The sequence below is a fragment of the Scyliorhinus canicula genome, chromosome 11, assembly GCF_902713615.1.
Source record: "Scyliorhinus canicula chromosome 11, sScyCan1.1, whole genome shotgun sequence".
In the NCBI taxonomy this organism is placed as follows: Eukaryota; Metazoa; Chordata; class Chondrichthyes; order Carcharhiniformes; family Scyliorhinidae; genus Scyliorhinus; species Scyliorhinus canicula.
Genome location: NC_052156.1, coordinates 158,303,856 through 158,330,778, shown reverse-complemented (window position 1 = coordinate 158,330,778; position 26,923 = coordinate 158,303,856). Strand labels below are relative to the sequence as shown.

Below are 26,923 nucleotides of genomic sequence, written 5' to 3'. Positions count from 1 at the left end.
ACAGACCATGAGGAACCGCCAAGGCTGGCAGAGCCAGATGATGCAGGGGCAGCCGGGGCCCAAACCAGCTGCCCCTCCATCCCAAGGTGAACCCCAGGGTGCTAAGGGCACTGGTCAGGAGGAGGGGGTGGCGGGTGCCAAGCCGGACCCATCCCAGGCACTGGGGATGTTGGCCACCGGCTCCCCTGAGTTCCACCTCTCTGATGAGGTCACGTCGCGCAGTCAGCGCACGGGGCAGGGCAGCACGGCTCTGCGTATGCTGTCGATAAGTTAGCCGGGGTCCTCCAGTCCCAGAGCCCCCAGAGGACGCCCGCCAGCGGCATGGAAGGCCACGGGACGAGGTAAGCAGCCGGCTGCCTCCACCCCTGACGTGCATCCTGGGGACACACCCTAGACGTAGTGGTAGAGCTGGGAGGGCCAAGCATGTTGACGATCACGGAAGGCACCGGGGGAGGGGGTGTGGTAGGTAGGGGGGGGGGGGGGGGGGGGGGGGCGGATTGGTGGGTATGGGGGAGTGTAGCACCATCATGGGTGGGATTTGTACAACACAGTGAACACCTTTTCGCAAAACCATTATAATGCCTCTGTCACTTACTTCTGCAGTGTGGACCTCCCCCCTCCCCCCACCCCTGCAGAGGGTGCCCCACCCCCCCACCGAGTACTGGGGCGGCAAGCCCAGCACCCCCGGGTTCATTGCCTGTGAGCAAAGATGGCTACTCACCACCTTGGCTCCCCACAGAAGCCCTTCCGCTAGGTTCACGTTTTTCTAAAAGGAGTACTAATCGGCGGCAGCGTGAGCACTCGCTGGGGAGGCCGCTGAATGATGGGAGGCCGCTGGATATGGGGTGGCTCTCGTTAATTGTATGGAAATGGGGTTTAAAGGGTGATAATTGGTTTCTCGCCTCGATACGGTGAGATCCCGATTTCGCCGATGGGAGCGGGCCGGTTGTATCGCAAACTGTTTGGCGGATCTCGTTTTTGGCCTCTCCCGCTATTCACCAGCCTCGATACATTTGAGCAAGAGTGTAACGAGGAGGGAGAATCGCGCCCAGAATTATAATTGGCACAAGACTATATATTAGATTTAAATGGAGCAATGTTACCGAGTGAGTAATCGACAGCTGACAATTACTGTCCTGCCTCTCACATCAAGAATGATCACTTGGGTAAGGCGTCAGGCAGTCAGTAGTGCCTAACAAACTGCTCCTAACAGGAACCGGCACGTGTGTATGAATGATGACTGAAAGCAAGAGGGATAAATCAATGTGTTCAACAGGATTGACACTTTGCCTCCCTCTAAATCTTCTAGAGCAACACTATTTTCCCACTGGTGTATGGATTCCTGCAGAAATCAGACTTCCATAATATCTAATACTTTCAAAAGCTTCTCATCTCCCTTCCAAAAGCAGTCCAACAATGGACCCCTGATTATCCCTAATCTTCTGTACCTGCCAGAACACTGGGCGGGCAGATTTGCTCCGAAACATATCACCGCCCTGCTCCCGCTATAAATCTATGCCCTTCTCTGGCATGTGCTCAGGTTTGGGAGCTTGTGAGTTCCAGTCCGGAATGTGACTACCTAATCTTCCAGTTCTTAATAAGTGCTCCAAGTATATCACTGTCAGCTTTCAGTTGGGACATTGAACCGACCTCCTGTCTGCCTGTTCTGATCTTGCAGCTGGACGTTGTGGAACCCATAGAGAAACAAAGAATCTGCATTTACTGATCGATATTACTGTCACCACCCAGGGTATCCCAAGGGCGTTTTAGCCAATGTGTGTAGTCGGGGTTGTAATCTAGAAAATATGACATTCTTTGATGAGTATAGCAGATTAACTAGCCATTTGTCTTACTCAATGTTGGTTGACATTATACAAAGGGAGATTATCTTGATTTCTAACATGAGGAAAAACAATCCATCTTCATCACCCAATTAGGTAATGGTTTGTTAATCAGAAGCAAAGACCTGAAGACAATTTTTTCCTGCCTTGCTCAGCCAATTGTAGTACCTTTTACGGCCATTCCGAATCAAACAGGTTTGCACAGCAATGGTCAAGGGGTCGAGTGCAGAATCTTCCTGTCATTGCTCAACGTTGGATAAGCCACAGGGAGGCATCAAGGGAACCCATTATTCGGATCCGAAGACCCTTGCAGCTCGTTGTCATCAGCAGTACAGATCCAGGCTGGAGCATGAACCAGTCCACGTCATAGACATCTTCATGATCAACCAAAACATAGGCAATACCAATCGTCTCTCTTCCCCCCCCCCCCCCCCAATTCCCGCTACCCCGCATTAACATTAACTTCCAATGATGTACAATACCCTAGTCCTCACCTTGAATTGGCAAAATCCATTCTCAAAAGAGTCAGTTAACCAGACAACCCATGACCATAAGGTCGGGATGTGAATGTTCCATCACTCAGGAATCAACAACCTTCTCCGCTGTAAAATGTTAACTATGAACTGACGGCCTCCGTGGAGCTAAATGAAGCACGTGTTTTACTGCTAACACTAAATGCTATTGCTCAGATGAAATATGCATTTGAAAGTTGCCTTTGACTGAATAGTACCTAGTGAACTGTCACTTCATTGGAAAAATCATTTATTTCAGCAGGAATGTACAGCGGGACACATAAAGACTCAATTATATTAACTTCAGTGTTCAGTAGAGGTCTGTGATACTGCAGAAGCCAAAGCATCGTTAGACATTTCCATTATAAATGGTGACAATTTTAGTTTTACTGTCCTGAATGAATGGCACCAGTATTATTGTGGAGGATGCCCTACATCGTGTGGGCACATAAACCTATTCTTTCTCTTCTGGTTTTATGTTAAATCACATCATTGCCTCATCCACTTTCCATGTTCAAACCTAAACCAAACTATTCAACTACTTGACCGCAAACTCACATTCTTACGCTTACTTAAATGTCCAGAACACACACACTATATCAATTGGGTATCGGAAACCTGTCTTCTCAGCCCCGTATCACCAAAGGCAGTTGTATCAACATGAACAGCTTCCATTTACCTACATTAACATAGGGGAAAGAAACATAACCACTGCCATAGTCGCAGTCAGATAACTCAGTAGCATAAGGCAGGGAGCAGACCTGATCTGTATTGTCCATGTACTCACTACATTAACCATCGCTTACATGAATCTTCAGGGGAGCAGGGGCCTGTAGCATTGATTAAAACTGCCAGCATTGATATGGTGCATTGAAGCACCAATGTGCATGCCATGAAGTGATGGAAGGTGAGTGTTATGCCTTGCTCCACTGAGTTCCTGATTTCAGCCATGAAGCAGTGAGAAGTGACACCTGGAGGCCAAAAACATTGGCACAGGGGCTTGGGGATAGAGGATTTTTTATTTTTTTTTGAGACTAGTGTTTACAATTGCTGCACACTCAGATTCAACCAATCTACAACAGTGAGAAGTTAATTAAAGTTCCCCGCCCTTAAAATCGATGGTGATCCCTATTTTCCTGCACAAGCCAATTTTCACGTCGCTGCCACTTAGACTTAAAACTAATTGTGTTGGAGACCTGGGAGCAGCGTGATTTATTGCTACAGGATCAGAATGGAAAATTGAGAGCCAAAATCAATTGTTTTCTATTGTAACATTTAGACTCGGAGGTCTGTTGTTATAATTCTGTGGTTGTGATCGCCCTGCGTACATTACACCTGCCTCAAATCCAAAAGGGACCAAGATAGTCTTTATTCAGCCAAGCCACTATCTTTTGAACTTCGGCACTTCAGTAGGATGCGGGTGCTTAATTGTGGGTTTTTAACAAAAATCTTTTTATTGGCATTTTCAAAAATTATAAACAATGATGTACATTGCTGGCCACGTTCATTCACTGTACCATAGAGAGAGGTTTGTCTTTTCCCTCCCTTAAGTTCTCCTGTATACAGTCCGTTGCACTCCTGCTTGGCGTGTGGTCCCTCCTGCCCCCAACCCCCCTTAGCCTGCCCCTCCCTGTCCCCCTCCTACCCCCTCCCCCTTGTGACCACCTAGTCAGTTTGGGGAGGTGTTTCCCCCCTCCTTCCTCTCCCCTCCTTCCTCTCCCCTTCCCCCCCCCCCCCCATTTCTTCTCTTCCCCCGTCAGCTTTTCCCGTGTTTCCCCTGTGCCTGTTGGGGGGGGGGGGGGGGGGGTTTGCCCCCTCCCTCCTGCGTTGTCCTTTTTATGTCTCTCCAGCCTTTCTCACCCCCCCCCCCGTCTTTCTTTTTCTTTTCCCTCGTCTTTCTAACTTTCCTGTTTCCCTATCTATTCATTGTTGCTGGTTTCGAACAGGTTCTGAAACAGGCCGACGAACTGCCCCCATGCGTTTAGGAAGTCTTCCTCCGACCCTCGGATGGCGTGCGTAATCTCCACCAGGTGGAGAAATTCCGAGAGGTCAGCGAGCCAGTGTGCAGCCGTGGGTGGTGCTGCCGATTGTCAGCCGAGCAGGATTCTCCAGCGTGTGACTAGGAAAGCTAGGGCATCGGTCCTCTTGCCCATGTGTAGCTCTGGCTGCTCCGATACCCCGAAGATTGCCACATTTGGGCATGGCTTCACCCTCACCCCCACAAGCTTGCACATTGCCTCCAGAACCCAGCAAGTTGGGGACAAGCCCAGACATGTGGGTGTGGCTGGCTGGGCTTTAACTGTAGGTTAACGTCTATTTTAAGACGTTACACTTGATTCACCTCATCCCTCCTGTAGTTTTGCATGGCAAATGTGCAGTTACTTCAGGTCATGGGTTGACGTGGCTCATTTCACTGCTACGCTCGCTGCCGAGGATCCTATTTAGAAAACCAGCAAAACCTGGGAGATCAGCGTGCTTGCTGACAAAATTTACGATCAAGTCACAGGTTTCACCGCTGCAGAAAAATCTGGGCCAGCGCATCGTGCAATCCGATAAAACAACCAATCTCCAACAAAAGTTTAGGATTCTAATTACAGCTGTACAAATACTTACTGTGCTTAATCAAAAGACACACATGATTCTTCGTGTTGGCTGGTGTACTGACGTATTTACTCTTCATTAATGAGGGCATCAATGGAAGATTCATTATCTATGAGTATGAATGGAGAATTGTATTTAATTGTACTTAAAATAGGAACATTTGCTGGTGAGGAAAGAGTTGGGTGTGGGACTAATTGGGAGGTTTTTGCAAGGATCCTGCATAGGTGCAATGGGCTGATTGGCCTCCTTCTGTGCTGCCTGATTCTGTATTTCAGTCTCTTGCAGTATCAGCGGGTCATTGGTAAGTTTCCAATTAAAGTGGTTGTCCAACTAGTCTCTGTGGGTATTTCACATCTACACTTAATTAAAATTAACAAGGTGCATGTTATTGTAGATAGAAGCAGTCGGTTTTCCAACTTTCCAGACAATGAGGGAGAAAATTCTCCCTTTGTCCAACTTGTACCACATCAATCACCACAGGTCCACATCCAGTTCATAAATCAGCATGCCCTGCGTGCAGAATCTCGTGTGCAAAATGTAATGCTCTGCTGTTAATATTTGCCATGGCTTCCCCTTCACTGACAAGACTGTGCTACCCCCTGCAGAGGGGTCTCCTCACAAGAGGGACATGACAGCACCAATCTGCGCAACAGAAATTTTTCCCAGTGTTGTGTGTGCACGTGAGTTGCTGTAAATCTGTGAGCCAATAAAATGCAAGATGAAAAGAACAAATAAAAGTCAATTTTTTAAAAATCAGGACACCATGTTGCTTAGACCACACTGCGGCCCCAGTGCATTACTGAGGGAGTACCACATTGCCAGAGGTGCCAATCTATTTTTTTTATAAATTTAGAATACCCAATTCATTTATTTCCAATTAAGGGGCAATTTAGCGTGGCCAATCCACCTACCCTGCATATCTTTGGGTTGTGGAGGCGAAACCCACGCAGGCACGGGGAGAATGTGCAAACTCCACACGGACAGTGACCCAGAGCCGGGATCGAACCTGGGACCTCGGCGCCGTGAGGCCACAATGCTAACCCACTGCGCCACCGTGCTGCCCCAGAGGTGCCAATCTTCACATCAGTTGTTAAACCCAAGGTCCACCCGACTGTTTTTGTTAGTTCAGGTGGACATTAAAAATCCCACGGCCTGGCTCAAAGAGCAGGCAGCTCTACTATTGCCCTCACCAACAACCCTCACTCAACAAATAGCCATATGTCTTGTTGCTATTTATGGGGCATTGCTTGCATTGAGCAGCTGCAGCCTTTGCTGACATTATAACAATCAGTACACTTCAGAAAGTAATTCATTGTGTGAAGTGCTTTGAGACAAATCAACATAATAAGCCACTAAATGAATGCATGTGTTAGTAATCTCCTGCACTGAATGAATCCTGGCCTGGTTTACTTTGGTGAGGTGAAATCAATTAAATTTCTATCATTGGAAAGTGCCTCACACTGTGAAGGGTGAAGAGAGTCGCCCCAATTGTAATCAGTGCTTGGAGAGACCTGAAATAGCACAGTTCTGATTGCTAGCATAAATGGGACTCGACTGATTGAACCCAGAGGGTGTAACAAGCAGAGCTGAGAGTTTAAGAGCAGCTTTTAGTTTTTCTTGCCATCAGGACTTGCTTTCAGTGAAACTCGGAAGGGCTCTGTTGCTGTGTACGTCCGCCCATTGACATACCAGTTTGTGGCAAAGGCCCTAAGAGAGAAGCCAACACTCATGAACCTATAACATAGGATGGGTTTAGCACCTTGGGGGCAGGGGCGGGGGCGGTGAAGAGAGAGAGAGAGAGAGAAAGAAAGAAGAAGAAATGGAAACTAAACACAACTGTGGCAGAAATCAGCGTAGATATCCCAGGGCACCTCTTGAAAGCACCCAGGCCAGATCAGGATACAGAGGAAGCAGCCGTGAACTCACTTATACCATTTCAGTTTCCATTTGCCATTGTTGACTTAGTGCTTTTTTTTCAGTGAAAAGTAATTCTGGTATGGCCAACATTCCATCTGAAAACTGTGATCTTTCGCTGTAATTTATAAAGCTCAGTGGGGATTTGCTGTTGAAAAACAAATAACAGAACAGAAGGGGTGACAAATTCAGCCTCCATTGATTTGATCTACAGGTTACGGAAGATTTACACAAGCCCTTTTTAAAAGAAATTCTCTTTGGAAATAACTATAATGGCAGCCGTGTGGAACTTGTTGGTTGCAAAGTGATCAGAGAGTTGGAACCTGTCTGGTTTGGAACTGGACTATGCAATCCTGATGGTAGTAAAACAATTCAAGATGTATTTTTTGAAAATATGAGTCTTGGTTGTGCGTTCAAATCATTCTCCAGAAAATTGAGCACTAAATCTAGGCTGACACATCAGGGAGTGAGGGAGTGGTACTGAGGTGGGGCTGTCCTTCAGATAGCATGTCCGCTTTCTCAGCTGGATGCTATTTCTCAGCTATGATTACCTGGTCATTATCACATTGTTGTTTGTGGGTGCTTCCTGTATGCAAGGGAGAGGCACTGGATTAGTAATTCCAAACTACCCAATCCAGAGACCTAGGGCAATACTTTGGGCGCGAGGGTTCGAAACCCACCAAGGCAGGTAGTAAAATTTGAACCCAATAAAATCTGGAATTAAAGTCTAATGATGGCTATGGAACCATTGTTGATTGTCATAAAAGCCCACCTGCTTCACTAATGTCCGTTAGGGAAGGAAATCTGCCATCCTTTCCTGGTCTGGCCTACATGTGATTCTTAAATGCCCTCTGAAATGGCCGCTCAGTTCAAGGGCAATAAATGTAAATGAGCGACGCCCACATCTCATGAATAAGTAAATTTTAAAATTGGCTGCCGTGCTTCAGTGACTGGACAGCATTTGCAACCTCCCTTGGGGCATAAAAGACGCTGCACGGGTGCATAGATTTCTTCTTCCTTCCTCTTGATTTCTGTGTCCTGTTATGTGGGCCAGTTGGGATCTCAATGAATGTATTTTTTGTTGGACCTTGAGACGAGACAACATATTGCAACAGGATGCTAGAATCTGAAACAGAAACAGAAAATGCAGGACAATCTCAGCAGATCCGACAGTATCTGTGGAGAGACAAGGGAGCAAACGTTTGGAGTCTCAAAGTTTGGTCAAAGAGACATCCAGTCTCGAGACATTAGCCCCATCCCACCCCCCCCCCCCCCCCCCCCACCCAGCTCATCAGAGACACTGAGCCCCTTATCACTGCCAATCAGTTGAAAGTCGCCAGTTAACCACGGCCCAGGAACCGATGCCAAGACCTTTCTGACACAGCTACTCCGCAAGCGTCACAACCATCAACTTGTGCAACTGGAGGATTACATCCATTAATCGTTTATCAGGAGCTGGAAGACCTGTAGTGTTGGTGCAAGAAGGCAGAGGCACTGAGTTCAATTTAATATAATAATAATAATATCATTAACAAAGCTTTAGCAGAGTAAAGTTGACAGAATACATTCTCTCCCCCGCCCCCCCCCCCCACCTTCCCTCCCCAAGATGTTGCCCCCCCTAACAGCTGCAAAGTCCCTGATGTAAATAGGCGCCTTCTCCCAAAAAAAACATACTAATTGGAATATCATGTAATATTCGGCTGTGATTTCTTTTTATTGGTAAAAATGTTGTCAGTACTCTAAACAGCTGTGGTTAGTGGCGATTGCTCTGTATCCAGATGGTATGCATTGCTGCTGAACAACAAATTAAAATAGATTAAAATAGCATCACATTGAATATAAAACTGGATAGAGACTTAAAATGTAATAAAAATCATGTTGCGTGCTTTCATCTGAATCTATAATGTTTGCTTGGCAGAGTCCATTTTCTCCCTGGTTCAATCTTCTGGGCTAAGTGGTTTGACCTGCTCTGGGGGAGGTCTGCCCGAGCCAGTCTGACGCTACTGCGTGGATGCCCGAGGGTTTAATTGGCTCGCAGATGCAAACAAAAAGGTCATCTTTCCATGTGTTGCTGCACAATCAGTACTGCCTCGAAATGCTCTTCATTTATCTTAAGTCAGTAAAAGCGACCTGCCATATCATTCCAGTGAAGCAGTGCTATAGAATTCCTACAGCAAGGAGGAGGCCATTCAGCCCGCGTCTACATCGGCCCTCTGAAACATCACCCTCCCCAGGCCCACTCCCCCCAGCCTATCCCTGTAACCCAACCTCACCTACACATCCTTGGTCACCATGGGGCAATTTATCATGGCCAATCCATCTAACCTGCACATCCACACCCAAAGAGGAGACCTCAGCAAGGAATGGCAATACTCTTTGATCCACGAAACAGACAGGTCCAGCTTAGAGGTGGAATGTCTCATATATTCGGAAATCTTTTGATCACTCCTAGGATATTTGGGACATTAGAGTTTCAGGACTATAGGGATGACGTGCCAGCAGCTCAGTGGCTGTCTTGTTTGTTTTTCTATTAAATCACCAGTCCGATTGATTTATCAGCGTTTCACATGACCAGTGGAGCTACACTCAGGAGAGATAAGTGTTTTATGAAAAGAAAACACAACATCAACGGGAGTATAATGTCCAGAAACACAGCAGTAATTTTGTCTGGTCTTATTGTTATTGTTCTTTGTTTTTTAATTTGTTCTGCAAAAAGTCCTAATTCTCCAGTGGCCCTGTACATTATTACAAATCTGTTATCAAATTACCGTGGCCTATTCTCAATTCTGCTGAGAAGAGCTGCTGTTCCTGTTGTACGTGTTTGCATTTTCCTGTTTATTGTGAGTATGTTATCATAGATTGTGCCGAGCTCTGTCAGGATGACTGTAGGAATTGGCCTCTGTTTGTGTTGTTAATGCCAAACTGGTCAAGTGCACGGTCAATTCCAGCCCCACTCGCCCCGGAGTCACAACAACAGTGAATTAACCAATAATTCTTATAAAAATACCCAAAAACTTTGGCCCTTGGCTGCCCAATCATTACAGTCACCAAGTTTGTAAGTTTAAACACAAATATACTTTTTTTTGTTTATAGCTAGGACTATAATAAGATATGCGGTAAATACAACTGGTCAACTATCATTTAACTCCGGGCTCACACTTTTAACTGTCTCACCCTCTACCAACACACACGAGACAGACAAACACAGAGGGTGGAAAGGGGGAAATAATAAGGATGAAAGTCAAAAGAGTCTTTGCTTCAGATGGTGCTTTGTTTTTTAGCAGCTTTGTTTAAATCTGGCCTTCAGTTCAAGGCTTTTATTTTCAGGTATCTGTTGTTTCTCACGGTGCTGAGGACCCGATATTGATACCGGCCCTGGGTCACTGTCCGTGTGGAGTATGCACATTCTCCCTGTGTCTGCGTGGGTAACACCCCCACAACCCAAAAGATGTGCAGTGTAGATGGATTGGCCATGCTAAATTGCCCCTTAATTGGAAAACAAGAATTGGGTACTCTAAATTGATTTTTTTTTAAGTTATCTGTTTTATCAGATATAAACGTTCACATTCTCTCTCTGAGAAGAGGTGGATCCTTGCCTATGCCTACAGTCCATGATAAAATTCCTGTCGATTGATTCAGTCAGGTTTTCTGTGGTTTCAAGAATGCTGTACTCACAACTTTTAGCAGCTAGAGAGAGTTATGTTATTCGCTGCAAACTTTGCTTTTAGTTCATGGTTTATCTTCACACTTCTGTAGTTTCAGGAGAACAGCAGCCAGAGGCTTTCTGGAGAGAGAGTCAGCCATTACAATGGCTCTCTGGAGAGAGTTAGCTGGATCTTTGTGGAGAGAATTAGCTTGAATCCATCACCGTGTTGGCAGGAACCAAACTGGAATCTCGGGAATCTGAAAAGCATTCCAGTGGAATCATATCCAATCACCACCTGTTACCAGCAGAGCACAGACAGCCTTTTGGGCCAATCCATTGGCCGCCAGCCAATTAATCAAACTGATTCCCAGCCCATTGCTCTCCCACTGATGCTGGCCAGTCTGCAATCTTTTTTTTTAAATTTAGAGTGTCCAATCCATTTTTTTTTCCAATTAAGGGGCAATTTAGCGTGGCCAATCCACCTACCCTTTGGGTTGTGGGGGCGAAACCCACGCAAACCCGGGGAGAATGTGCAAACTCCATACGGTCAGTGACCCAGAGCCGGGATCGAACCTGGGACCTCGGTGCCGTGAGGCAGCAGTGCTAACCCACTGCTCCACCGTGCTGCCCGTGCAATCTCCAGTTTAAATAAGCACAGCCTTCTGGAACTTCCTGCTGGAATTAAAAATACAAGCTTCTTGCCTTAATGAGGCATAGCAAGAAGCCTTACAACACCAGGTTAAAGTCCAATAGGTCTGTTTCGAATCACTAGCTTTCGGAGCGCAGCTCCTTCCTTCACCTGAGGAGGGAGCTGGGCTCCGAAAGCTGGTGATTCGAAACAGATCTGTTGGACTTTAACCTGGTGTTGTAAGACTTCTTACTGTGCCCACCCCAGTCCAACGGCAGCGTCTCCACATTAAAGTGACATGTCCATTAATCATCCATGGATCAATGTATCGGCAAAAATAAAAGAATGGGGAAATAGGGAATATAGAGGTACCCTTACATTGGGCAAGAGGGACAAAGATCCAACAGCTATTTGGGGATCCGCACGTGTGCGCGCTGCAAGGACAGGAGCAAGCTCACCTATGATCATTCCCCCCCCACCTTGCCTCCTGTTCCACATGCCCTGCTCACGCTCACAACCTGGGCTACCATACAAGCAATGCCCACTGGGCTGAAGTGTCTCAGGGCAACATGTAGTCCTGGAGTTGCTGCCATCGGGTCACGTGGGGTGTTGGAAACTGGGGATGAAAAGAAAACCCACTTATTGTCAGAAATCTGAAAAGAAATTGCAGCGAAGGTGGGCGACCTGCAGTGCGCCAATGAGGAAAGTGAGAGGCATGCTGTGCCATTCCAGCTCTAACATTTTTTTATGCTGTTTGTATTGTCTGTTTTGAAGCTTGTAATAATTCCATTTGTAACCCTGCTTCAGAGAATATAATAATGCAGAATGGTTATTGCTTGGGAACATTGGGTATGCTTGTCGTAGCGATCACCTCGAATATCCAGGGCTGCCGGATATTAAATCCACCTAATCACACTTAGTCTTTAATCATTTAAATAAGACATAATGGATGAATCATCTAAACCTAATTGCTCCCTGCATACACTGGTATTACTGCAAATGGAGCCTGGGCTTTGAAAGGTTGGCGATGGACGGAGGTGGTGGGGGTGGTGTAGGGAAATAATATGGCAGAATGATGTCTGGTCGGCTAATGCGTTTTTGTGTATTAATGTCTATTTTTAAATCATTTGCATTTCCTATCTCTTTAAATCCCTGCATTTGTCTTTTACAGGGTGTTGTTTTGTCACGTTTTACACGAGGAAAGCTGCACTTGAGGCACAGAATGCTCTGCACAATATTAAAACTTTACCCGCGGTGAGTAACACTGATTTCATTTCAAATGCCTCCGTGTGGAGCGTAAACAGCAAAGACTTGCTGGACCCAGTGGCCTGAGTCCACGCTGTATGTTCTGTGTAATTCTATGCAGAAGAGTTGTTTTACATGCATGTCGGGAAATCCTGTCTTTATTTAAAACTGGCCCTCTGGTTATAGGCAAGAAGGAAATTCACTTTGACCATCAGCATTTGTAATTTTTCTCGATGGCAATCAACATATTGTGGATTTGTGGGGACATAATGGCTTCTTCCTGTCTCTCATAGTCTTGTGATCATTCTCTCAATGAGCGACAATAAGCAGTATTTCCCTCAAATCCAGCCTTCAAATCATAATCGTTTTAGTGGAGTAAGCAAGCAATCCAATTCCAAGAAGAGGTCTAATCGGATACTCTGCCTCCCCCACAGATGAGTGCAAATGAAAAGTGACGTTTTTAAAGAAAGTCAAATTTAATCCAGAGATAAAGGGCTGGATTCTCCGATTTTGAGGCTATGTCCCTACGCCGGCGTGGGAACGGCGGTGTTTTACGACAGAAACAATGGCGTAAAACGGCCACCGATCCACTGTTTGGCTGGGGGCTAGCACCAGGGCAGCGTCGAGCACCCGACTCTAGCTGCCGATACGGCCCGGAGAATAGCTGGGTCCGTGGCCACGTATGCGCATGGCAGCGGCCGCGCCGTACAACATGGCGCCAGCCGCTCGCGGACCTGGCCTGTGAAATAGTGCCCCCTCTTTTGCCGGCTCACGCACCCCCCTCCCCCCAACAGAGCCCCCAGTCCCTGCCAAAGTCCCCCCTGCCTGCGGGATGGGCCCTCCCCCAACTGTGGCAGAGCTGGACAGAGTCCGCAGCCGCTGAGTTCCCGACAGATGAGACCACAAGCGACCGACACCGTCGGGAAATCGGCCGGTCGGGGGCGGAGCATCGGGGGGGGGGCCTCAGGCAATGTCCGGAGACCGTCGATACGGCACGCGGCAACCAGAGAATCCCAACCAAAGTATTTCAATCTTCAATGTATTGCACACATTCCATTATTGTTTTAAAAGCTCGAATTGAAAGGCTTTAATTGTATCATTAAATTGGAAAAATGTTCAATAGAAACAAGTGAAATGAGCATCTGTTTAGTGGGCATCAGTGAACCCACGATAGTTGACACAGGAGTAGATTACAATTCTGTGCAAACAGGCCTAGTAGAATTAGATTTTTATTAAGAGTGCCTTTTTGAAGCTGGAATCTCTGCTTTGATGGCTGTTTAAATGGACCATTGCGTGATATACATTACAACATACAGATGTATTCAGGAAAGGCAGTAAAGAATGGCACTTTATGCTTGGCGCGGATTAGTGAATCTCCCGTGGCATTGCTCCGACGTATCTGGGCAACTGCTTGCAAATAGGAGGTTAGTGAATTGCATTTTTAAAAATCCCTGGATAAAACCATGACTTCCTTTTGTTTTTTTTTAATTGTTTTGCATTTGTGGCAGGGTTCAATGCCTGGAATGTGATGGATTTTTACTACAGAATAAAATGTTGTTTTCATTTTATAAATATATAAATGCATGCATGTTGTGTGCAAACGGAGTGAGGGAGAAATTACACTTGCTCCTGTGATGATATCGCCTGATATCATTGTCATATCATCCACCATTCTGGATAATGGTCAGGGCTTAAGGGCTTAAGTGTAGTCAGTGACTTTTTTTCTGCTGCTAAAAGTCTCCTCGATTAACGCCTGATGGGGACCTCGACTCGGAAGTACACTTGCTTGTTTTCACATCGTGGGTTCAAAAGAAGATGAAAATGCATAAATCCACCCACTCCAAGCTCCACAGGGTTTTCTTTACAATAAACAGACAAATCCAGGGGATTGACTTCAGGGCTGCAGACAGCATTGCGCTTTGTATCACTAAAATGCAATGGCATGAATCAAGGTCTGACGTATACAGGCCTTACTTCACTTTCGTTTTCATTTATTATGTTGTTCTTTACTTTTGTTGCTTCTATCTCTCGTTCTCTTGTCAAAGCTAAAATTTTGAGATTCCGCTTTTGGCTAATTATTTTTGACCTTGTCAGCCAGGTAGAAACTAACTAATATGGCTAATTTAACTAATCACTATAACTTAACTAATCACTATAACTTAACTAATCACTATAACTTCACTTAACCAATCACTATAAGAAGACCTTGCATTTACCATAGAATTTACAGTGCAGAAGGAGGCCATTCGGCCCATCGAGTCTGCAACGGCTCTTGGAAAGAGCACCCTACCCAAGGTCAACACCTCCACCCTATCCCCATAACCCAATAACCCCACCCAACACTAAGGGCAATTTATCATGGCCAATCCACCTAACCTGCACATCTTTGGACTGTGGGAGGAAACCGGAGCACCCGGAGGAAACCCATGCACACACAGGGAGGATGTGCAGACTCCGCACAGACAGTGACCCAAGCCGGAATCGAACCTGGGACCCTGGAGCTGTGAAGCAATTATGCTATCCACAATGCTACCGTGCTGCCCTCATTTAAGCTATGCCTTTCAGACTGATGAGCAGAAAGGAATAGAAGGATATGCCGATAGCATTAGATGACAGGGGCGGAAGGAGGTTTAACTCCAATATATTCAGCTAGTGACTAAACTAAAAAAAACCTTCCCACCTGAAAGGTGCCCCCAGTTCGCAGAATCACTGAGTCACAGAATAATCCAGCACAGAAGAGGCCCTGCGGCCCATCGAGTCTGCGCCGACACATGAAAAACACCTGACCTACCTACCTAATCCCATTTGCCAGCACTTGGCCCAGAGCCTTGAATGTTATGACGTGCCAAATACTCATCCAAGTACTTTTTAAAGGATGTGAGGCATCCCGCTTCTACCACCCTCCCAGGCAGTGCATTCCAGACCGTCACCACCCTCCAGGTAAAAAAGGTTTTTCCTCAAATCCCCCTTCAACCTCCTGCCCATCACCTTGAACTTGTGTCCCCTCACAACTGACCCTTCAACTAAGGGGAACAGTTGCTCCCTATCCACCCTGTCCATGCCCCTCGTAATCTTGCACACCTCGACCAGGATGCCCTTTGATCTTCTCTGCTCCAGCGAAAACAACCCAAGCCTATCCAGCCTCTCTTCATAACTTAAATGTTCTATCTGAGGCAACATCCTGGTTAATCGCCTCTGCACCCCCTCCAGTACAATCACATCCTTCCTATAATGCGACAATCAGAAATGCACACAGTACTTCAACTGTGGCCTCACCAAATTTCTATAGAACTCCAACACGACCTCCCCGCTTTTGTCATTTATGCCTCGATTGATAAAGGCAAGTGCCCGATGAGCCTTTTTCAGTTGCTAAGCAATGACATGATGTTTCTATAAGATGTTTACTTTTCATGCCGTAACCCCCTCTTAACACAATAAAAGCAGTTTTATCAAAAATCCCCCGATACAAACACCTTTGTCTCGCATGAATCTAACTAACACAGAAATATTAAATTAAACTCACTTAAAATTAAATATTTAACATTACAAATATGAATCCCTTAAAACTACCCTTCCTCCTGACGAGCAGCTCAGTGAAATCACTGTTTAATTATGACTGGTAATGCTGTGTCTCTCCATTCATGCCGCCCCCTCTGTGCGTGTCTGCACCCCAGGGCAGGCTGGTCACTGATAGGCAAGCCTCCACCATTGGTCACTCTGTAGCAACCTCTTCAAAAGGCGTGCGGCAATTGCCTGGAGTAACTCACCCACCAGTTTCCGCCTTCCCTCGGTGGATTGGTGCCCATCCCATCACACCCACTTGTCCACCGTGTGCAGGATGAGACTATGTAGCCATGTGAGCACTGACCTGCATTTAGTGATTAATGTATGCCTGACGCTACTGAGCATGAAATTCTGAGCGGACGAATCCCCCACCTTATTTGCAAACTTGTGCCCTGAAAGTGTTTCTTTTCACTTCCAGCACACCAGTCAGGAGCTTTAGTGTCGTTGAGATGTCCAGGGAAATTTGCAAACTCTGTGGGCTGGATTCTGGCGGGTTCTGCATCAAAAGACCACAGATTCCCCACCTTGCGGGGGGCTAGCAGGCAGCTGTCGTAGAGCTCACATCTCTAGCTGCCGATATAGCCCCCCCTGCACCTCCGGGTCGGAGGCCGCGCATATGCATGACGGCAGCCTCCAGCGGCCGTGCTGTGCTCCATGGTGGATTCAGCCCGCGGACCTGGACTGTCGAAATGATGCCCTGCATCGGCCATTTGCCCGACCCGGACCGCCCGCACACGTAGCCCCCAGTCCCGAATGAAGCCCCCCCCCCCCCCCCCCCCCCCACCCCACCCCGCCCTCCGATCGGCGCTTCCCCGACAGCGGCGGCCCTGAACTGAGACCGCAGCTGCCTCGCGAGGTTCCCGAACGGCAGGACCATGTTAGAACCACGCCGTGGGGAATTCGGCCGGTCGGAGACAGAGAATAGCGGGGCGGGCCTCAGGCCATGGCCTGAGGCGGTGGATACTCGGCACGGCGTACTCCACAAGTACGCCAATTTGTGAGGGGCGGAGAATAGTGAAATTTGTGAGGCACCGGTCCCGATTTTGTGCGCGAAAACGGATTCTCCGCCCCGTCGCCGAACGCAGAGAACCCAGCCCCTTATTCTTGTTCACATTGCAAGAGTTTTCTTGTCAATTGAAAGCTGCCAGTATTAATCATTGCTCTGACTAATTTGAAGCCAACAATGTGTTAGTGGAGCAAGTTCTATGCTGTGGTCGCTCAGCCACTGGGATTTGGGTTGAGACTAAATCAACTGATTCCATTTAAATGAGGGGTGTTAAAAGATCAATTGGCTTAAACTATTGCAGTTGTTCAGAATATGGCATTATATTGAGTGGGGTCTTCACAGTAGTTTTCACAGAAGACTCCGGGCAAACACAACCAATATTAAATGTTGTGCGTGGAAAATGGAAGTGATCTGAAGTTCTTGATTGTCAATAAATTGAAGCTATCACAGCAATACTCAGCAGTAACTAAAGCAAATCAGATGCTGGGGTTTATTAAAAGGACTGCAGTAATCCAGCCACTCTATAAATCACTGGTGTTACCCCACTTAGAATACAGTGTACAGTCCTGGTCACTGCAATAAACAAAAGGACACTGATAAGAGCATCCAGAATGATTGAGAGATTGGAACAATTAATAAATTGGGCATGTGCACAATGGAGAAGAGAAATTTGAGAGGTGATGTAGTTTCTGTTTTTTAGATTCTAAACGTACTCTTAAACATAGGCCAGGATGAATTGTTGTACCTTGTCTGGAGCAGTGGACAGGGCAGAAGCTCTGCCTGAAACAGGGGTAAACTCGACTAAACATTGGGGGGAATTTTCCCTTCCGCTTGGAGACAGCGAAAGTCAGGAAAATCAGCGGGGCCGGTTTGCTGACATGCCGACCTCTCCGGTCAGTTTTCCAGAGGCGGGCCTGAGTGCGATGTCGGAAAGGGCAAATGAGGTCATTATCAGCATTTTTCACTGGGCACACAACTCTTTTTACCACAGACAAACAGGACCCCAGCAGCATCCATAACGTGGCAGCTCCCAGGAGGCAAGTGCACAGCGGGAGGTCTAGTTGGCTTGCCCGTTATAGCCAATCTGACCATTACGTGGCAAAAATGACGAGCTTGCTGTCATCTGTGGGCACAGGCGTGCCACTGCAGTAGTCTCGGAGGGTGCTCAGGTTAGAGAATCCTTCCGGCTTCATAATCTCATCTCCTCTCCCTCTCACCTGAGGGTTGCCAACTCTGGCTGGACATATTCCAGGAGATTGCGGCGGAAGTGATGAGCTTGAAAGAGAAAATCACACCCACTTCAATTCAGTAAATGGGATGAATTTGCAGCAAGGATGAGTGACAATTAAAATTTAGTCGGGGGGGGGGGGAAAAGCTTTACTCGTTCTTAAGGGGCTCAGTGCAACGTCCAATGCAATGGTTTCAGACAGGAATATTAAAAGCTGCTTAAACTGAGGCCAAGGTAACTATATTTTTCCCTCTCTAAATCCGTGTTTGTAACGAAAAGATCTGAGGTGACGCGATCCAAACCACCAACTAACGATCGCGGCTCACGCCAGAACGCTCCATGAAATTGAAACCCACCAATTGTGATGCAGCCTGCCAGGTCGGTCAGAGTGGTCTTGGTTTTTTTTCCTGGTACAAGGATATAATTTGAATGGGCAGTGCGGCGCTGGATGTGATTTTGCCACTTTGTGATGGGAGCTGCAGTTTCTTCCCCTTCTTGGTGGCTGCTGCAGCTGTGACTCCACAGTACAAATCACATGACTGATTGGCTTAGAATGTTGTTCTAAAATCTCCCGGATTGCTTTCTTTGGCCACCGGGGGATTGATTCCGATTCTGGGAAGACGCCCGGCCATTCCGGGAGAGTTGGGAACCCTACTTTTGTCGCGTTGCCCCACCTTGAGCTCCCCACTCTTCAGCAGCACTCTCACTCCCTCCACAGTGAAGACTTTCAGCCACCTTTGTACGTGCTGATTGGCCCTCCCACTTCCTCAGCCCACCCCTCTGTCGCTAAATGGACGGTACTCCCGAAGGTGGGTTCTTTTTTTTGAAGAGTACCCAATTCCTTTTTCTGCCAATTACAGGGCAATTTAGCGTGGCCAATCCACTTACCCTGCACATCTTTTTAGGCTGTTGGGGTGAGACCCACGCAGACACGGGGAGAATGTGCAAACTCCACACGGACAGTGACCCGAGGCCGGAATCGAACCAGGGTCCTCGGCGCGGTGAGGCAGCAATGCTAACCACTGCGGCGGAACCCCGCCCTCAGAGGCGGGTTCTTAATTGGCCAGCTACCGTGAGCTTGCGCCTGAAGTCCCTGTTGCTGTCAACAGGGTCAGTACCCAAAAATGGTCTTGATAGGTAAAAATTCTGAGTTTGGCAGATGAGTCTGTTGTGGACTAACCGATTGTCAGGATTGGCCACCACTCTTGCATCATGTGGCTACCAGGATGGTCGAAGGCAAATTAAATATATCTTGCTGAACGAATAGCAGAGCCGGTTCGAAGGCCAAATGGCCTACTGCTGCTCCTATTTCTTATATTCTTGAGTTTCATGTGGAAATTAGGTGGGTTAAATGTCCAGAAGGGCCCCTGGTCAGATTGGAAGCACCCTAAAGGCCTGAAAGGAGGAGATTAATTTGCTCGGATAATTTTAGTGCCCCATAAATACTAGAGAATTATCTGAGAATTAGAAGACGCTGAATGTAAATGTAATGTTTTATTCACAAAGGGAGAAAGGAACAATCTGGTAATTACAGGCTATTTAGCCTAATAGCCAGAAAGAGTAAAATATTCAAAGGCTTGCTGCACAATGCTACGCAAGAGCATTTAAATAAGGCAACAATCGAAGAAGTAATAGATCATGCTGTGCAAACCTACTGACATTCATTGAGGAGATAACTGAGTTAGTAAAACAGGGTAATTCAGTGTTTAGTAGTTTGGTTGGACTTTTGAAAGGTATTTAACAATCCTTCGTGAGATTAGAAAGGCTGGAAGAGTTGGCTTCGGTCTGGAAAAATATTCCGCAGTTGCTGTGTCTGAGATCAAGGGGCGGGAACGTCCTTTGAGTAATGCCAAGTGTGAACCATGTCCAAAGCACAAATGCCATACCATCAACGAAATAAAATGAGTTACGCGGAAGACCTTTGAAGATTTTCATCCTTCTTGGCCCTGTTGAAAGCGGCACGGTGGCACATTGGTTAGCACTGTTGCTTCACAGCTCCCAGGGTCCCAGGTTCGATTCCCGGCTTGGGTCACTGTCTGTGCAGAGTCTGCTTGTTCTCCCCGTGTCTGCATGGGTTTCCTCCGGGTGCTCCGGTTAAATCCCACAAGTCCCGATAGACGTGCTGTTAGGTGAATTGGACATTCTGAATTCTCCTTCTGTGTACCCGAACAGGCGACGAGGGGCTTTTCACAGTAACTATATTGCAGTGTTTAACGTAAGCCTACTTGTGACAATAAAGTTTATTATATTTATTATTTATAACTGAAGAAAGAAGCTCCATAGGTGGACAATGGACACACAAAAATACATTTGTCAGGTTAATCCAGAACAAAAAGTTCAGAGTGTACCAGGAAACTAGAAAAAGAGGCAGATGTTAAAATTGGTGAATGGTTCGGGGTGACAAAATGCAAAGAATGATCAATTCCTGGAATTAATAGGGTAGGGTAGAGATACAGTTTGAGGAGGACCGTGGCTTCGGGAGGAAGTAGACATTGTCACTGAGCAGTGTTTGCATTCTACCTGTCTATGTTTCAAAACAATCCTGCTCCCCTGTCATAATCCCCTCATCCCGTTTTCTGTATCCAGTTGCCAATATAGCAGGGCGAAGGGGAGGAGCAGCCTCGCTCGCCCTGGCTGTTTGGCCTGCTCAGCTTGCCGTCTGCTGGTCTTTGTAACGCTCGCACCTCAAATGGAAAATATAAATGCGCAGAAATTTCCACACTGGTATTTTGAAAGAGCAAATCCTAAAATCCTCAAGAGTCGCAGGTGACCCAGGAATGCTGGCAACACAGGAGGAGCAAGAAGTGGGCAGGTGTGCAAGCGAAGGAAAGTGGCAGTTTTATCGGACGGGAGGTTGCAAAATTAGCTTTAATCTGAGTGCTGTTTTCCTTTGTCCTCCCATAGTCCAAAGGTGTGCCGGTTCGGTGGATTGGCCGTGATCAATGCGCGGGGCCAAAGGGATAGGGCAGGGGGGAGTCTCTGATGGTTGGTGCAGACCCGATGGGCTGAATGGCCTCCTTCTGCACTGTGGGGATTCTGTGTTATTTGAAATGATGCGCTAGTGGCGCGTTCAGAACTCCTGCCCTCCACTCCCGATGGTGCCCCCCATTGAGGGGCTTTGGTTCCCTGGTTGTCGGCCGCGCTGTAAAACCTAAGCACAAGTGACCATTTTCACCTTGGTGTGTGTTCAGGGGGTTCAATTAAATTCTTGGCTGAACAATGTCTTGCAAATCAGCTGCTACTTTACGGAGTCCGTTTATTTTCATGAGTTTGTTCCTGATTTGTGCAATAACTGATCTTGGTGGGGTGGGGGGGGGGGGCAGTTTCCTGACCGAAAACACGTTTCAATTTTCAGACTCAATTTTAACTTGGAAATGTCTTATTTTGAGTATTGATCCTGGTGATTGCTTAACTACGAGGATGGCAATTCTCTGCAACAGCGACAAAGCTATTTGTGTGACATTACCCCATGCTCTTAGCTTGAAATTGCGATTATACATTCAATTCGGATTTCCGAACAACTGGCAATTTAATGGGTCTTTATCTTTATTTTTTCTGAGGAAATAATTGTGTGCCTCGCTGCAGAGCTTGCTGAATTTTCAAAAAAGGAATGGAAAGTAGTGCACATTGTTCCCTCTGTTGTAAAACATTATCTTAATGAGATACTTGACTGGCAGCGTTTATGCAGCAAAGACGAGAGCAAATGCACAGGCTCGGAATGCAAGCACCGCGGTTAATGGTTTGGTGGCGTGAAGCTCATTCCTGATCAGATAGAACGTGGGGCACAGAATTTAGACGGTATTCTAATTTACCCCAAATTTCCTCTGCTGACAGCTAATCAGAAAGCACTAACAATGTGTACAGATTGTCCTGGATGGGATGGCTGGCTCGCCTCGCCCACTCTCAAAGTCCCATTTTCTCCCTGTCACAGGCACCGACTATTTTCTTCAGCGATTCCAGGTCCCTTGTCCTATTGGAAGTCCACTCCAGGTGCGCATGAAATCATAAGAGTTGGACAGCACAGAAGAAAACCGTTCGGCCCATCCAGCTGATGCTGGCTGCTTGGAAGAGTTCTCTCCTTAGTCCCATTCCTTCTGCTCTTTCCGCAGAACCCAGCATATTTTTCCTTTTCAAGTATTTGTCCAATTCCATTTTTGAAAGCTCTGGGGACAGCACGGTCGCACAAGTGATTAGCACCGTGGCTTCACAGCGCCAGGGTCCCAGGTTCGATTCCCTGCTGGGTCACTGTCTGTGCGGAGTCTGCACGTTCTCCCCGCGTCCGCGTGGGTTTCCCCCGGGTGCTCCGGTTTCTTCCCACAGTCCAAAGACATGGAGGTTAGGTGGATTAGCCATGATAAATTGCCCTTAGTGACCAAAAAAGGTTAGGAGGGGTTATTGGGTTACGGGGATAGGGCCTAAGTGGGTCGGTGCAGACGCAATGGGCCGAATGGCCTCTTTCCGCACTGTATGTTCTATGTTATATTGCAGCTGCTTCCACCACCCTTTGAGGCAGAGCATTCCTGATCATATCAATTTTCTGTGTTTAAAAAAAAAAACTCCTTGTGATGTTCTTTGATTAGATTAATATTATTATGGTTGTAGTGTTGCTACAAAGAACATGTACTAAATGAAAGTCAATTTATTTACACCACCCGAGAGATTGTGAATTCTTAAGTATGCAGAAAAAGCTACGTATTAGATCAAATGACTACAATACACAGAACTACTGAAAAGCAGGACTGTTTCCGACCCTCTCTACTAACTCACTCTCCAAGATCATATGGACCACCGTATGGGTTGTGAGATGTGCTCTTATTCTATCTAGTGGCTGGATGCTGTAATTACACACTATTCCACATGATCATTCATATATACAAAGAGGATATAGTATATCATAGAATCATAGCATTTACAGTGCAGAAGGAGGCCATTTGGCCCATCAAGCCTGCACCAGCCCCTGGAAAGAGCACCCTACCCAAGCCAAAATCATGTACGTTTGCCATTCGTTTTTATTTATTATAGAATGTAGAAACCCTCTCCCCCCCCCCCCCCCCCCCCCCCCCCCACGCAGGTTGTGCATCCCTGACATTCCTCCTTGTGCAGGAAGTCGGAAGGTAGTAAAACAGGGACAGAAATAAAAGGCATTAAGGGGGAAAAGTGTAAAGCAGAGAGGACATAGTCAAAAATCGAAACGGGCGACAGTACAAGGTACAGTGACTGAGGGGAGCTCAGTGAATAGGCCCAGTAATACTAAAAGGAATAAAACGGGAAGTAAAAACATAAATGGTAAGCAACGTGGCAGTTTGTTACGTGAAATGATATGGGTTCAACGACAAGGAACATTAGGAGAAAAGTTAAGAGGAAATATAATTTAGGAGAGGTTACTGATTGAGGTGTTAAGATTCAAAACAGAGGTATAAAAACCAACATAAGTGTACTTTACCTGAATGCTCGTAGCATTCGGAATAAGGTAAATGAGTTGATGGCATAAATCATCGTGAATGACTATGATTTAGTGGCCATTACTGAAACATGGTTAAAGGATGGTCACAACTGGGAGTTAAATATCCGAGGGTATCAAATTATTTGGAAGGACAGAGTGGATGGTAAGGGAGGTGGTGTAGCTCTGTTATTTAAGGATGACATCCGGGCAATAGTAAGGGATGACATTGGTGCGATGGAGGATAAGGTTGAATCCATTTAGGTGGAAATCAGGAATAGTATGGCAAAAAAGTCACTGATAGGGGTAGTCTATAGGCCACCAAATAGTAACATTATGGTGGGGCAGGCAATAAACAATGAAATAACGGATGCATGTAGAAATGGTACAGCAGTTATCATGGGGGATTTTAATCTACATGTCGATTGGTTTAACCAGGTCGGTCAAGGCAGCCTTGAGGAGGAGTTTATAGAATGTATCCGCGATAGTTTCCTAGAACAGTATGTAATGGAACCTTCGAGGGAACAAGCGGTCCTAGATCTCGTCCTGTGTAATGAGACAGGACTAATTAATAATCTCATAGTTAGGGATCCTCTCGGAAGGAGCGATCACAATATAGTGGAATTTAAAATACAGATGGAGGGTGAGAAGGTAAAATCAAACACTAGTGTTTTGTGCTTAAACAAAGGAGATTGCAATGGGATGAGAGAAGAACTAGCTAAGGTAGACTGGGAGCAAAGACTTTATGGTGAAACAGTTGAGGAACAGTGGAGAACATTCCAAGCGATTTTTCACAGTGCTCAGCGAAGGTTTATACCAACAAAAAGGAAATACGGTAGAAAGAGGAAAAATCGACGTTGGATATCTAAGGACATAAGGGAGAGTATCAAATTGAAGGAAAAAGCATACAAAGTGGCAAAGATTAGTGGGAGACTAGAGGACTGGGAATCTTTAGGGGGCAACTGAAAGCTACTAAAAAAGCTATGAAGAAGAGTAAGATAGATTGTGAGAGTAAACTTGCTTAGAATATAAAAACAGATAGTAAAAGTTTCTACAAATATATAAAACAAAAAAGAGTGGCTAAGATAAATATTGGTCCTTTAGAGGATGAGAAGGAAGATTTAATAATGGGAGATGAGGAAATGGCTGAGGAACTGAACAGGTTTTTTGGGTCGGTCTTCACAGTGGAAGACACAAATAATATGCCAGTGACTGATGGAAATGAGGCTATGACAGGTGAGGACCTTGAGATGATTGTTATCACTAAGGAGGTAGTGATGGGCAAGCTAATGGGGCTAAAGGTAGACAAGTCTTCTGACCCTGATGGAATGCATCCCAGAGTGCTAAAAGAGATGGTGAGGGAAATTGCAGATGCACTAGTGATAATTTACCAAAATTCACTAGACTCTGGGATGGTCCCGGCGGATTGGAAATTAGCAAACATGACACCACTGTTTAAAAAAGGAGGTAGGCAGAAAGCGGGTAATTATAGGCCAGTGAGCTTAACTTCGGTAGTAGGGAAGATGCTGGAATCTGTCATCAAGGAAGAAATATCGAGGCATCTGGATGGAAATTGTCCCATTGGGCAGACGCAGCATGGGTTCATAAAGGGCAGGTTGTGCCTAATTAATTTAGTGGAATTCTTTGAGATCATTACCAGTGCGGTAGATAACAGGGAGCCAATGGATGTGGTATATCTGGATTTCCAGAAAGCTTTTGACAAGGTGCCACACAAAAGGTTGCTGCATAAGATAAAGATGCATGGCATTAAGGATAAAGTAGTAGCATGGATAGAGGATTGGTTAATTAATAGAAAGCAAAGAATGGGGATGAATGGGTGTTTTTCTGGTTGGCAATCAGTAGCTAGTGGTGTCCCTCAGATATCAGTGTTGGGCCCACAATTGTTCACAATTTACATAGATGATTTGGAGTTGGGGACCAAGGGCAATGTGTCCAAGTTTGCAGACGACTCTAAAATGAGTGGTAAAGCAAAAAGTGCAGAGGATACTGGAAGTCTACAGAGGGATTTGGATAGGTTAAGTGAATGGGCTAGGGTCTGGCAGATGGAATACAATGTTGATTAATGTGAGGTTATCCATTTTGGTCGGAATAACAGCAAAAGGGATTATTATTTAAATAGCAAAATATTAAAACATGCTGCTGTGCAGAGAGACCTCGGTGTGCTCGTGCATGAGTTGCAAAAAGTTGGTTTACAGGTGCAACAGGTAATTACATAGAACATAGAACAGCACATAGAACAGCACAGCACAGAACAGGCCCTTCGGCCCTCGATGTTGTGCCGAACAATGATCACCCTACTTAAACCCACGTAACCCGTATACCCATAACCCAACAATCCCCCCATTAACCTTACACTACGGGCAATTTAGCATGGCCAATCCACCTAACCCGCACATCTTTGGACTGTGGGAGGAAACCGGAGCACCCGGACGAAACCCACGCACACACGGGGAGGATGTGCAGACTCCACACAGACAGTGACCCAGCCGGGAATCGAACCTGGGACCCTGGAGCTGTGAAGCATTGATGCTAACCACCATGCTACCGTGAGGCCCCTGAAGAAGGCAAATGGAATTGTGTCCTTCATTGCTAGAGGGATGTAGATTAAGATGAGGGAGGTTATGCTGCAATTGTATACGGTGTTAGTGAGGCCACACCTGGAGTATTGTGTTCAGTTTTGGTCTCCTTACCTGAGAAAGGACGTACTGGCACTGGAGGGTGTGCAGAGGAGATTCACTAGGTTAATCCCAGAGCTGAAGGGTTGGATTACGAGGAGAGGTTGAGTAGAGTGGGACTGTACTTGTTGGAATTTTGAAGGATGAGGGGGGATCTTGTAGAAACATGTAAAATTATGAAGGGAATAGATAGGACAGATGCGGGCAGGTTGTTTCCACTGGCGGGTGAAAGCAGAACTAGGGGGCATAGCCTCAAAATAAGGGGAAGTAGATTTAGGACTGAGTTTAGGAGAAACTTCTTCACCCAAAGGATTGTGAATCTATGGAATTCCTTGCCCAGTGAAGCAGTTGAGGCTCCTTCATTAAATGTTTTTAAGATAAAGATAGATTGTTTTTTGAAGAATTAAGGGTTATGGTGTTCGGGCCGGAAAGTGGAGCTGAGTCCGCAAAAGATCAGCCATGATCTCATTGAATGGCGGAGCAGGCTCGAGGGGCCAGATGGCCTACTCCTGCTCCTAGTTCTTATGTTCTTATGTTCTTCTTTCTTTTCCCTTTCAATACTTCCCGTTTCCCACTGCACTGGCTGTTGCTGGCCTCGGACC

At 46.3% G+C, this 26,923-nt stretch overlaps 1 protein-coding gene across 19 annotated transcripts in view; it reads left to right on the top strand.

Annotated features, from left to right (window-relative positions):
* celf2 (cugbp, Elav-like family member 2) overlaps positions 1 to 26,923 on the top strand; it is a 925,307-nt gene that overhangs the window by 787,207 nt on the left and 111,177 nt on the right. For all 19 annotated transcript variants that reach the window (XM_038811867.1, XM_038811866.1, XM_038811859.1 and 16 more), the window contains one exon: positions 12,314 to 12,396. In XM_038811867.1, coding sequence (XP_038667795.1) covers positions 12,314 to 12,396 — 83 coding nt within the window. The remainder of the gene's footprint in view (positions 1 to 12,313; positions 12,397 to 26,923) is intronic.